General features: G+C 32.3%; 1 protein-coding gene across 1 annotated transcript in view; it reads left to right on the top strand.

The window, feature by feature from the left end:
- The first annotated feature begins 3,319 nt into the window (after positions 1 to 3,319).
- Positions 3,320 to 12,067, top strand: part of LOC118204465 (dual specificity protein phosphatase 19-like) — a 60,689-nt gene continuing 51,941 nt past the window's right edge. Inside the window, exon 1 of the mRNA XM_035376783.2 lies at positions 3,320 to 3,671. Within this exon, the coding sequence (XP_035232674.1) occupies positions 3,428 to 3,671 (244 nt within the window). The 5' untranslated portion in view covers positions 3,320 to 3,427. The remainder of the gene's footprint in view (positions 3,672 to 12,067) is intronic.

Consider the following 12,067-nt stretch of genomic DNA (forward strand, 5'->3'; position numbering starts at 1 on the left):
AGAAGCTAAAGGGAAAAAGGACAATAATCATTGAACCTCAGGAAATGACAATTTAAAAACATAAACCGCATTAGATGCGTTATAAACCGCATTAGCGTTAAAAATATAAACCGCATTAGTTAGTTAGAATGGATAGATTTATGATGCCAATTAAATGAAAAAATATAAACTTTGTAAGCGACAAGTCAATAGACCTAGTAATATAGACATTATCATTATAGACCTAGTAAGCGGCGTGACTAGACGTCAGTACGATCTATATATGTATTCGTCAGATGAATGTTAGTAAAACTTTTCGGGTCTATCCGTTTTTATTACGCATGTGTTGATATTTTTACTTTCCTTGAGTCAGTCACTAGTTGATTCAAAATTAAAAAGTCTAAGAAAAAGGACCTGATTGACCGATGAGCACCTACAATCTGGGATAAAGATAGCAGTAACTTTTCTCCAAATCTATAAATGTTATCAAACTCGAAATGTCATCAGGTGTCGAGCTGTAGTAAAGTAAGGTAATAAGTTGTAGATATTAATTCTCAAGTTTTGTTCCACTGGGGAAATTTTCTGTGAGAATTTATTAAGTATTCGTAATTTGTTTATTTTATGTTAAAAGAAGTTATTCAACGGTTAACTCAACATATTAGAATTATTTCAAATAAACGTCACTCCAAAAATTTAATATTTAGCTGGTAGTATATTTTAATTATGAAATGTATACAGAAATTTGTTACAGATATAAAATAAGCAAGGTAAATTTAGACGTTTTTCCTTTGCTTATGTATTATTTGCTGTTTATGTATGTTTTTGCTAAATATTCAATAAGTGAAATTTGAAATTAAGTTAAAATTTAGTTAGTTATTTAGTAGTTTGAAATTTTGTTAAAAAAAAACCTGGTCTCAAGCTGCTTACAAGTCATGCACACGGCCCGCCAACTGCTTTCGGATCTTGCGTACGGCCTGCATGCAGTTTGAATTTGAGACCATTGATCTATGGAACTTCTTCCGGAACTCCGCAGTTATCTTTCAGTCACGGACATTCAGCCGACACGGACAGTTAGCCTATAGGACTACACGGACATTTAGCCGACACGGACATTTAACTGATGTGACACTTAGGCGACAGGGACATTTAACCGATGCCTTCTTAGCATGCCTTCGTAGTGTAGCATACCTTCATGTTGTAGTAGTCAGCACGCTCGACGCGAATTCAAAAGGCCTATGGTTCGAGTTCAGGCGAGGGCATTGCTCATTTTTCATCGCTCTTGCTTTAAAAAAATACCTAATGTCTCTACACATTTACCGACAGCAGATAGCACGTTTAACCACAGTACGTTTAGCTGAAAACACGTAGATGTACATAAAAAAACATATGACAGTGTCTTACTAAAATGTGTTCATATTTATCTGACAAAAGGCTATTTCCAAAGTCACATGGAGATGATATGAAAAAAATATTGGGCTTTATATTCGAATTCAGTTCCGGGTTACAGAGCTTTTCTGCAAATTCTTAAAGTGTCCGAACACTTTTCTGAGACACTGTCTTTACAACATTACTACTTATTATTTCTTATTTAAAAAATTAAATATTTCAAGTTTAGATCCTAAACTGATATACATATTTAAGACTACAAGAAAACATTCACTCCTAATATTAGTTACATCACACGTAAAATTAAATTCTAAACAAAAATTAAATTTATTTAGAATATTTTTCAAATGCTACCAAAACTTTATATTTAAAACTGTTAAAAAATAAATACTTCGCGTTACATAAGAGCACCCATTAAACAGTTTATGACATATTTGGCCCTATATGATGATCATTATTAGCCCAAAGGGGCAATTTGCCCAGAAGGATTATTAATTTCGTTTTGGCATTTTGTGTTTCTTCACTATACACGGCGTTTAACTTTCCAAATTGTTGCCACCAAAGTTATTTGAATTTAGTTAGTTATTTAGTAGTTTGAAATTTTGTTTAAAAAAAACCTGGTCTCAAGCTGCTTACAAGTCATGCACACGGCCCGCCAACTGCTTTCGGATCTTGCGTACGGCCTGCATGCAGTTTGAATTTGAGACCATTGATCTATGGAACTTCTTCCGGAACTCCGCAGTTATCTTCCAGTCACGGACATTCAGCCGACACGGACAGTTAGAGTCCTGTATTATACTTAACGAAATTAAATAATGAAGAATCTGCATGAGTGTATTTATGTTTCTCGCATTGTGAAAAAATAGCGGTACCTAGAGACATCAAATTCTGAATAACGTAGTCCTCCACTCGAATATGGACTTCTAGGAGCCCAAATTTGGAATTTGTTTTATTATCTATTTCATATTTTCTAAAACTTTAACCGAATTTTTGTTTAACGAACTCAACGATTTCAAAGCGAGCAACGGCAACACAAAAAAATCAATTTTATCTCCACCGCGCGAAACTGTGTATCGGAAATTCTAATGATATGCACTTTTTAAAATTATTTTGTGGTATTGCTGTTAAATCGAATTTTATTGTTTATACGAAGAACATGACATTTAATAATAAAGATAACACATAAAACGTTAAAAAAAAACCTTTGATCGAAATACAAAATTTGAAAACTTAAAAATTTTTTTAAAAAAATTTTCTTTATCAAAACATATTTTCCAATTATAGATTTTGAATTAACACCAAAAGCATAATTAAGCACCTAATGGAAACATTTTTAAGCTTATTAATCTATTACATTATTGCAGCTTATTAATTTATTACATTATGAATTTTTAATTCCAATCTACGAGTCGATTAACATCTCCCTCAAAAAGTAGTCAGTTTTTGACGTTTATCTGCATCTCTATCGGAATAAAGCGACGATTACTTTTGATTATTTCTACCCGCAAATCAAAGGGCACCTTGGAGAAAAAATGAAAAATGATTCATATTAAGCGTTTCTGTAATTTTAGACAATGGTATTTGCTTTTGAAAAATTAACTATAAACCTGAGAATTGCGTGCGTCTGTACAGAAATTACTTTCATCACGAAAAACTGACGAAGAATGAACTCGAAAATCCCTTTTGAATTGAATATAAAAAACGCGATGCATTTGCGCTTTGCGTGAACTCTGGTCAAATAAGAAATCTGTGCGGTTAAAAGGAATAAAAATAATCCCACCCGTAATTACTATGCCATTCCTTCTAACCTTAACAAGATTTTAATCGAAGGAACTCAGTACGACGTATTACAATAGCTTGGTGAACATGCATCTGGCTGATTGCATTCCATGAAATCTTGCGTCAAACTGGAACTCGTCCAAATGCTATGACGTAGCTAAAAAGTCGTCTCACTGCCAAACAGTTGGAAGCCATCTGGAACTCAATTTCCCCTCTTTTTTCACCTGTTTCCTTTTCACAAACTGCGAAGTAAGATCACCTCGCATTCGAAGGTTATATAACAATGAATCCTGAAAGCAGATCTCTTCTTTTGGACGAAGTGAGGTCATACCGCCCATCCAGACTAAGGACTGTCGAGACCAGAGTGACCAGATATGGCGGTCAGCAGGAGCTTGAACGAAAAATGGACTCGGGGGTCTTCAGTAGTCGAACTGTGGCTAACCAAACTGCCCCCAGGAAGCAGTGGTTTGCTCCAGATTATAGACCTGATCTCCAAGTTGCACTTATTTTGCCAGGACTTCTTTTAGGTAATGTAAAAAAGAAAAAAAATGTACATATATATTATTTTTTTTAATTATTCTTTAATAAATAAATCGTTAGTGTTAAAGAACGTTAACCCCCTTACCTGATCAGGGTGCAGGCTTCAAGGATCCAGGTATCACGTTTAACTTAAGGAGTTTTTCTTTTAACTTAGAATACAATGTTTACTTTAGTATTTTCATCTTTTTAGATCTTATTCATCATTAAATAAATTTATAAAGTATTTTTAAAGTAACTAATTATTATTATAATTATATATTTATTACATCTAAAGTAACTATTTCTAAGAGTAACTGATTATATGTTAGTTAAAATTTGTTCATAAAAAATTAATTTTATTTATGGGTATTTAGAAAATCGAATAGTTAATGCACCAATACTTGATGATGAATTATTGAGGATTAGATAATTGTCTACATAAATTTCCTGTTTTTATTAATATAAAGTCATCGAGAAATTAAGTTTTAATCAAGCTGAAGAACATGAATTTTATTCTCTTACGAAAAAATGGTCAAAAATCCAGAATTCATAATTATTGCATTCATATTAGTAATTCTTCCTTCAAATACTTTCACAAGTAAACCTATTTTAATGTATGCATTTCTATATATAATTGTTTATTTAAATTCTCACCAAGCTGGATATGTTTCTAGATAGTGGACGCCTTGATTTGCGCCTGTAACATTATTTGGCTTTAAAATGAAGAGATATGGAGATTGAAAACTAAAAGAATATACCATTTTAAATAATAATCTGAATGGTCGAAAGTATTTGAAAAAAAAAAAAAGCTAAAGAGATTCTTTTAAAGCTACCTAATTGTTTAATTGTTTGCGGAAGAGGATATATGTAACGTAAATCAAATGAAATACTTCCTTTAATTTAAAATATTAAAAAGAATGGTGTGCATTTATGACCCATGCGAATTTCAAATCTAAAGGAATGTGTTCTTTGGTAGTGACTATTTTGATATCAAGAACGTACGTAGTCTTTAAAGATTTTTGGTTGAAAACATTTTTATGTGAAATTTTGACATTTCACACATAGAGAGAGGGAGAAATTCATACTGTTGTAAATTTACCATCTGTCACATGTTAATACTGTCACTGCGTACTTCCGCAATGATCAACAATTGAAAGCACCATGTTCGGAATTTAAATATATTGAGGCCCTGTACACACGGGGGAGGGGAATTCATACAGATAGGCAAAGTATTTCGACTTCTAAATTATTGTAAATGGACACAGTTTAGGAGAACAGATTAGAAAGTTTCCAGTAAAAAGAAAGATTTCATTTACAAGTGTGTTTTGTTAAATATTTTTTTTGTATTACATTAAAACGTTATAGTTTAATAGGTCGTAATTAAGTATGTGTTCAACCTGGATATAAGTATCTCTTGAGATAATATGTAGTTTTAAATTTAGAATAATAGCTTTCTTATGGAAAAATTTTGAATTCAAATCATCTATATTTTCCTCAGATTTCAGTTACTAGATTTGCTGTATTTTAAATCGTAGGTATAATTAATTGCATTTAATATTAAATTTGTATTAATAATATTATGCGTTATTAGTATATTTAATGGCATTCCATTAATTGTCTCTCTATGTGATAATGTAGTGTAAACTAATGCTTAATATTTGTGAGTTCGTAAATATATTTTGCTTATCACTGTGCTAATATCGCGATAAACTGTAAATGAATAAACGAGAGTAAATAAAATTTTAGACCATAAAAAAGCTGACATTCTGTATGTGCTGAAACTTAAATGATGTAATTCATTAATAACTTAAATAACATAAAACTGAATGTGGATGCGCTTTTATAATTATGAAATAAATCTTCTAGATAGTGAAGCTGAAACAGCTGCGTCGATTGCTAGAAATAATAGTTACTCAAATCGAATACAGGTATCATGTTGACTTTCGAATGGAAGAGGTGCTAAAGATTCTGGCTGAAGTTGGAAACCCTGACATCTCCAGTTGCGTTATGGGATAGATAGTATCAAAGGCTATATTTTATGTCAACGCACTGCTCTACGATATGAATGTATAATGTAGAGCCAACACTTAAAACTTTACGAATATTTATTTGCACCAAGCTTGTCAGGCTTCTCGACAGGTTTCTGAGAATCACATGCACAAAAACAAAACAAAACAAAAAAAAAAATATTCTGATGTGGATATCACATGGCTTCCTTGTACAGCCTATTAAATTATACATATTTTTGCTGTACTGTATTTATTTCCTTGAATAATTTATCTTAATTAACCGATCCTTCAGGACAAGTTCAAAATGACAACAAAAACCGGAAATTTTGAAATTAAATGTCCCGGTGAGTTTTGTTGTACTGCAGTCAAACTTTGTATAATTTTATTTTTTCATAACGAGTATAAAACTTCCTAAACATAAGTAGAGGAAGCGAGGGATCGCATTAAAATTCATTCTGAATCAATTTTATAGTAAGTTTCGAAAACACGAGACCTTTATTTTGTCCGTACGTGCAAACATCGGCGGAAAAATTAAAAACGCGCAAAATTGACTCGGAAACAGTCAAAATGGATATATTCATTGAAATATGATAGCCGAAATGTTTCTCCAAAATACTTCCTTTACTTCATACAAGGAAATAAAAAGCCGTTTAATTTGAATTCAATGTGGCATGCATTATTTAAAAAAATAAACAACGAAGAATCTCTGTGTACGTACGTATGTTACTCGCATTGTGGAAAATTTTCAACTTCAATCTTTCACTTTTAATCGAAAAAATTCGTCTATTTGAAAGCAGTGCGTCGCCACTGCGCAAATTAAATTATTTTATTTTTCACGCTGCAGCGTGTTCCCATTTCACAAAACCGAAGATATTTAACTTATGATTTAATATAGAATGATACTGAGTAACAAACAAAACGGTTTAAACACAATAAACACAGTTCTTAAGAAAAATGTTTTTACATTTTAATGTAACTGATTTAAAGAAAATGCATTAAAATCATAAGATATCTAAAAAATTATTAAATATTTTTATGAAATTGCAGTAGCTGGTATCAGATCTTTGGTACTCCTCAGTAAGGATTGGCGACCGGAGACCTCCAGATTTTCGCTGAAATGTTTTCCAACGGTCCAGGGAATAAATAATACGTAAATACCAAATCATTATATACTTTTTTATGATAACTATTTTATGCAGCTGCCCACTCGAACGGCTAATTTTTAAAGAAATAACAGAGGAAATGTAAAAAATCACCTAACACTCTATCGGGTATTCTAAAAATACGCTGTTTTTAAATATTTTGTGATTTTACTGTTGAATGTCATGTGGCGTAAGTGTGGAGAATGTGATGTTTAATAAGTAAAGTAAAAGACAGAAAATGTTAATAACAAGAAGCAGAAAAAGTTTTGTAACTCATCTTAATAAGGAAACTGAATTTTGATTTAATAAACTGAGAAAATATGAAAAATGTAAAAAAGTGTATCCAACATTTAATACTAAATCAGGAATTCTAAATAAATGATGCTTTGCTGTTTTAAAAATTTTATGATTTTGCTGTTGAACTGTATCTGGCATACCTGCGAAGATAGCGATGCTTTTTAATAAAACTAAAAAGACAAAAAAAATTGTGTTAGCAGGAGTGAGTGTTTGCAAGAACAAACTGGTAACCTGTGATTGTCAACGAGATGATAAAAACATTATCAAACCTTCTGATGCGGCATTAAAATATGTATTCTTTCTGATTTATTATTATTTTTTTTCAAATTTATGCTAACTCATAGACAGTTAGTAAATACAAGAAAAAGAATTACCAAAACCCAGACTGGCATACCAATAAGAAGGGCGTGAGCAAAATTCTTTTGCTAATGCATAACCAAATTTTCTTCCTAAATAACAAATAAGCTCGTTATTTAAACTTTTCTTAATTTGCATTCTGGTGAGGCTGACGGAAGAAAAATTAGTTAAAAAGTTAGTTAGTTAAGAGTTAACATAAAATTAACATGCTATTTAAAATAATCTTTTATATGAAAGTAATTTTTAGTAAAATTTTAAACTCTGTTTACTATGAAAAGTAACTTTATTGGTAAGTTTTGTGCAACTGATTTTCAAAATTTGATGAATGTGAAAAATTTTCGCTCTCTGCCCTCTATATAAATAAAAAAAAAGAGGTTCAAAATATGAACAGAAACGCTAGGTCTCTTCTCATTGCAGAAAAGAAATTGTTCGAAATTAGATTCTTTGATCTAGAACCTGGAACTGAGTTAGTTGTCTAGAGTTCTGATTGCCAAAGAACTCGAGATAGATTTCAATCGCAGTAAGTGTTCTAATGAAGTATTGTTTGATCATGTTCCCAATAGAACTAAGTTTTGAAGTACCACGGAATCTTGATAAAACTATCGACCGCTGCTGTAAATTGAGGATGGACGACTTTTTTTTCTCCTCAGAATATGTATTAAAAGTGGTATTTAGTTTTCTGTATTAATGTTTTTTATAAAGCATTATTATTTTGAAATATTGCGAATTCTTTCTCTTTCAGAATAGTTTTTAATAAAATTTGTGGATGCTATTTCATATTTTAATATTCTTTTGATTAACTTTTGAACTGAGTTCAAAACTCACGAATGCGTTATGTTTGCCTTTTTCAGGATCATATTATTGAAGTCTTGTTTCTAATGTGTGCTGTAGATTATTATCTTTTGAAATTTGTAACTGCCTACCATTTCAATTTTATATAGTTGCCCAGTTTATTAGAACGTTATGATTTCCAAATTATACGTACATTATGCCATTTCCTAATGGTAATTTCTGTTTTTTAGCATTATAGTGCTAACTAATGCTAACGAAACAGAAATTACCGCACCTGTTTTGAATTTCTTTGGAACATTTAAAAAGATCACTTTTCTAAAGTTTGCCGATTTGCCCGTAAACCATTTGCCCACAGACCATTTTTACTTCCTTGTAGGAAGTATTGTAATCGCGAAAAGAGCATATTTCAACGAAAATATCCATTTTGACTGCTATTGAATGCAATTTAACGATGGTTTTGCGTGATATCTGTACGTAAGGACAGAATAAAAGACTCTTTTTCTCCAAAAAAATTATAAAACTGCTTTTAAATGAATTCTGAAGAGAATTTTTCGTGGCATCTGTACAAACGTATGTACGTACGTGCGTATCTCGCATAAATCAAAAACGAGTTGCTCAGAACATTGAAACTTTGTATATAGGACTGCTATAACATGTAGATGTGCATCTCGTATTTTGGTTGCAATCGGCCGAACCAACCGTGTATAAATATATTTATATATATATCCACTCTGTTACCCGGCTCAGTGATCTCAGTTTCTTTACTGTTATATGCTTGTCAATTGTAAATTTTTTGCTTTAAAAATGATTGAATTATGTTCTTATCTTCTGGTTAAGGATTTTTTTCCTTTAATGAATCTGTATGCAATAGTTTTAGAATTATCAACAATTTAAAAGTTTTTTAAGTGCCGCTAAGCCTAATAATGTTTTTGATGGCGACCATTTCTTGTTTACATTTGAAACAGCAGAATAGTGGATTTGCTGCCAATTTAGAGAAACTTAGCTTCGCAATAATAAAGATAACATCTTCATTTATTATTGCGAATTAAATCATGCTTAATCCCTTCTGAAAGGTTTTCGAGGAAATAAGTGTTTAAGATTTACTTCGTAATTTTTAATACAGATATTTTTACTTTTTATGTATTTTTGCCTTGTCGCAATGTGAGAACTGAATTAATTGAATGAGAAGTACTCAATCGTCTGTGAAAAACTGTTTCTTTTTTGTTTTGTTTGCTTAATTTCTTTTACACATCGTTCTAGCTTTATTATAGTATTTGAATAGAACATGTGGCAACGATTATATAATTCTTTAAATGATATAAATTTAGTGTGCATTCTGTGTTATAATATGAACGAAATATAATACTGTTAAGTGAACCTAGCGTCAGAGTGTCCTATGTTAAACAAATAGAGTGAATTTTAAAGAATGCATTTATTCTTTTGTGGTTTATGCGCTGTCCGGGAAGTAGATTTAATTCAGTCCAGTAAGTTTAAATGAAATGCTAGAAAAACTGCGTATAATTTAATATTCCGTACAAGGAAGTCATGTGATGTACACATCAGATTTTTTACAAACTATTTGCCAGAAGCCATCTGCTACAGACAAATTCTTGTACAGAATATTTGCTCTTAGACCATCTGCCGTGACCAGGTTTTGAAAAGAATATTTGCCCTCCACGGAATATTTACCCGGGGACCGCAGTCCGTAAGTTCACAAGCAAGTTGTGAGTTTGATTTGGTTTACTCGACTATGGCAAAGAACTCAGAGGCTATCTGCCTAACGAAAGAGATTCGTTCCTGAAAGACTTTGTAAGGGAAACTGCCTCGTATACACATTACACATGGGGAGAACCACAAAAACGCCTATGCAACCAGCTCGTTCACGGGATTCTAAGCTCGGTCTGAACTACCAGTATTCTGCTACTTTATCGCTCGGCGATGATGGGCACAGCAAGCTGTGATTTTCGAGCACCATTTGCTACCATTTGTCCCCATACTAAAGTATCTATTTCACTTATTTAGATAACTGGAATTAACTACTCTCAATCTATATCTGTATTTGCTTTTCTCAAACATATTTCTCTTCCATCACAACCAGATACATTAAATTTACTTTCGCTACTTCTTTCCATTTATCTCAGAAATTGAAGCTTTCGTCTTCTACGTCTTCTGCGTGAATTTAACATTCTTTTCTACTCACCACATCGGATGTCATTTTGGCAGCTCGGCCATATTAATGCATGCCATTGAAATGCTCTTCAAACGACTGCATAGAATGCACTTTTCCTTACTTACTCATACAAGAGCACGTGATAGCGTGCTTTAGAGAAACCTGTCGTGTACTGCATCGGACGTTTTTGGCTTTAGTTTGGCAGTATGATTAACTTTTAGTATCTGCATTTCTGGAGCAAGCAAGTATCGCAATATGTTGCTGCGTGTTCAACAACGAAAGTGCACATTTTTAATAAGAGTTTAATATTTACTTTTTTCTTTTTGCTTTTGGCATTAACTGATTCCCATAACTAGTATTTCTTTTCCCGTAATGCCAATATCGTGTTTTTCTGGGAAATGACATTTTTAATCGCGTTTTCAATTTCGAAACACTTTCGGGGAATTTTTCTCTTCTCACACATTTCTTGAAATAACTTGCCTTAAATAGATCCGTTTTAGAGTGTGGTGAGGTATCATTTATATAATTTGGGAATAAGTCTATTTGTGAACACGCTTCACATGGCGACTCGTAATCACGAATTAGCGTAAGAAGAAAAGTAACTTGCCATTGATAAATTTGGTTCAATATTTGAGTAAAACCAAAAATTTTAACTCTTACTGTTACCAAAATAGAGAATTATTCTAAAAATAAATTGGTTATACCTTTAAATGGAGATAAACTTCATTTTTCTCTTGCTTATTGCAGTTTCCCTCAGAAAGTCCTCCACGAAGGCATCCCTCCCCTTAGGCAGATAGCCCTAGTGTGCTTTGCCATAATTAAATACACTACACCACACCACACCATCTCTTGCTTATTGCAAATAATAATAGAAGAAGTAAGCAGAGTGTTAGATTTAATGAATTCCTTTTGTTTAACATACGAACTTACATACAAAGTACTCTTTTCTAAGCAATCATTTGAGAACCGGCAACGGATCAGGTCATTTTCCATTAATTTCCTATGGGAAAAATTGTATCGGTTTACGAAGATTTCGGATGACTAACTATTTTCAAGAACGAATTAAGTTCATGACCCAAGGTTTCAATGTATATACTTTTGTTTACAAAAGAATCTAGTAACATGTAATAGCAAATTATGTCAATCCATTTTGCTCTCTTAATCACTATGTTTGCTTAAACTATTTGTAAATAAAGTTTATGATAAGCAAATTTTTGTATACGTGGCTATTGCCACAGTTATAACTTGCCATTTCAAAACAGCCAATTCAGTCTCATAACCGAAACTGCCTTTCGTGTGTCGTGATCACTTCCCGCAGCAATCAATGGTTTTAAGGCAAGCCAGAAGGAGAGAACATTGACCTTGAAGTGCCTATAGGAATAGCTTTGTAACGACATTCAAAATAATCCGTGTCCTTTGCACTTCGGTGGTGTTGAATGGATGATAAATCCTCATATGTTTTTCTGTCCTTTACCTGTATCATTTTTCAGATTATTGCCACCAAATATTACCGCCCTGTGTTATATTTAAGGAAATTAAGTAATGAAGAATCTGCGTGAATGTATGCATGTTTCCCGCAATGTGAGAAAAACAGCGGCGCATAGAGCCATCCAATTTTGAAGAACGTAGAACCCGAA

The sequence above is a fragment of the Stegodyphus dumicola genome, chromosome 6 (genome assembly GCF_044657685.1).
Source record: "Stegodyphus dumicola isolate Sdum_Otavi_A_Nest chromosome 6, ASM4465768v1".
Classification (NCBI taxonomy): domain Eukaryota; kingdom Metazoa; phylum Arthropoda; class Arachnida; order Araneae; family Eresidae; genus Stegodyphus; species Stegodyphus dumicola.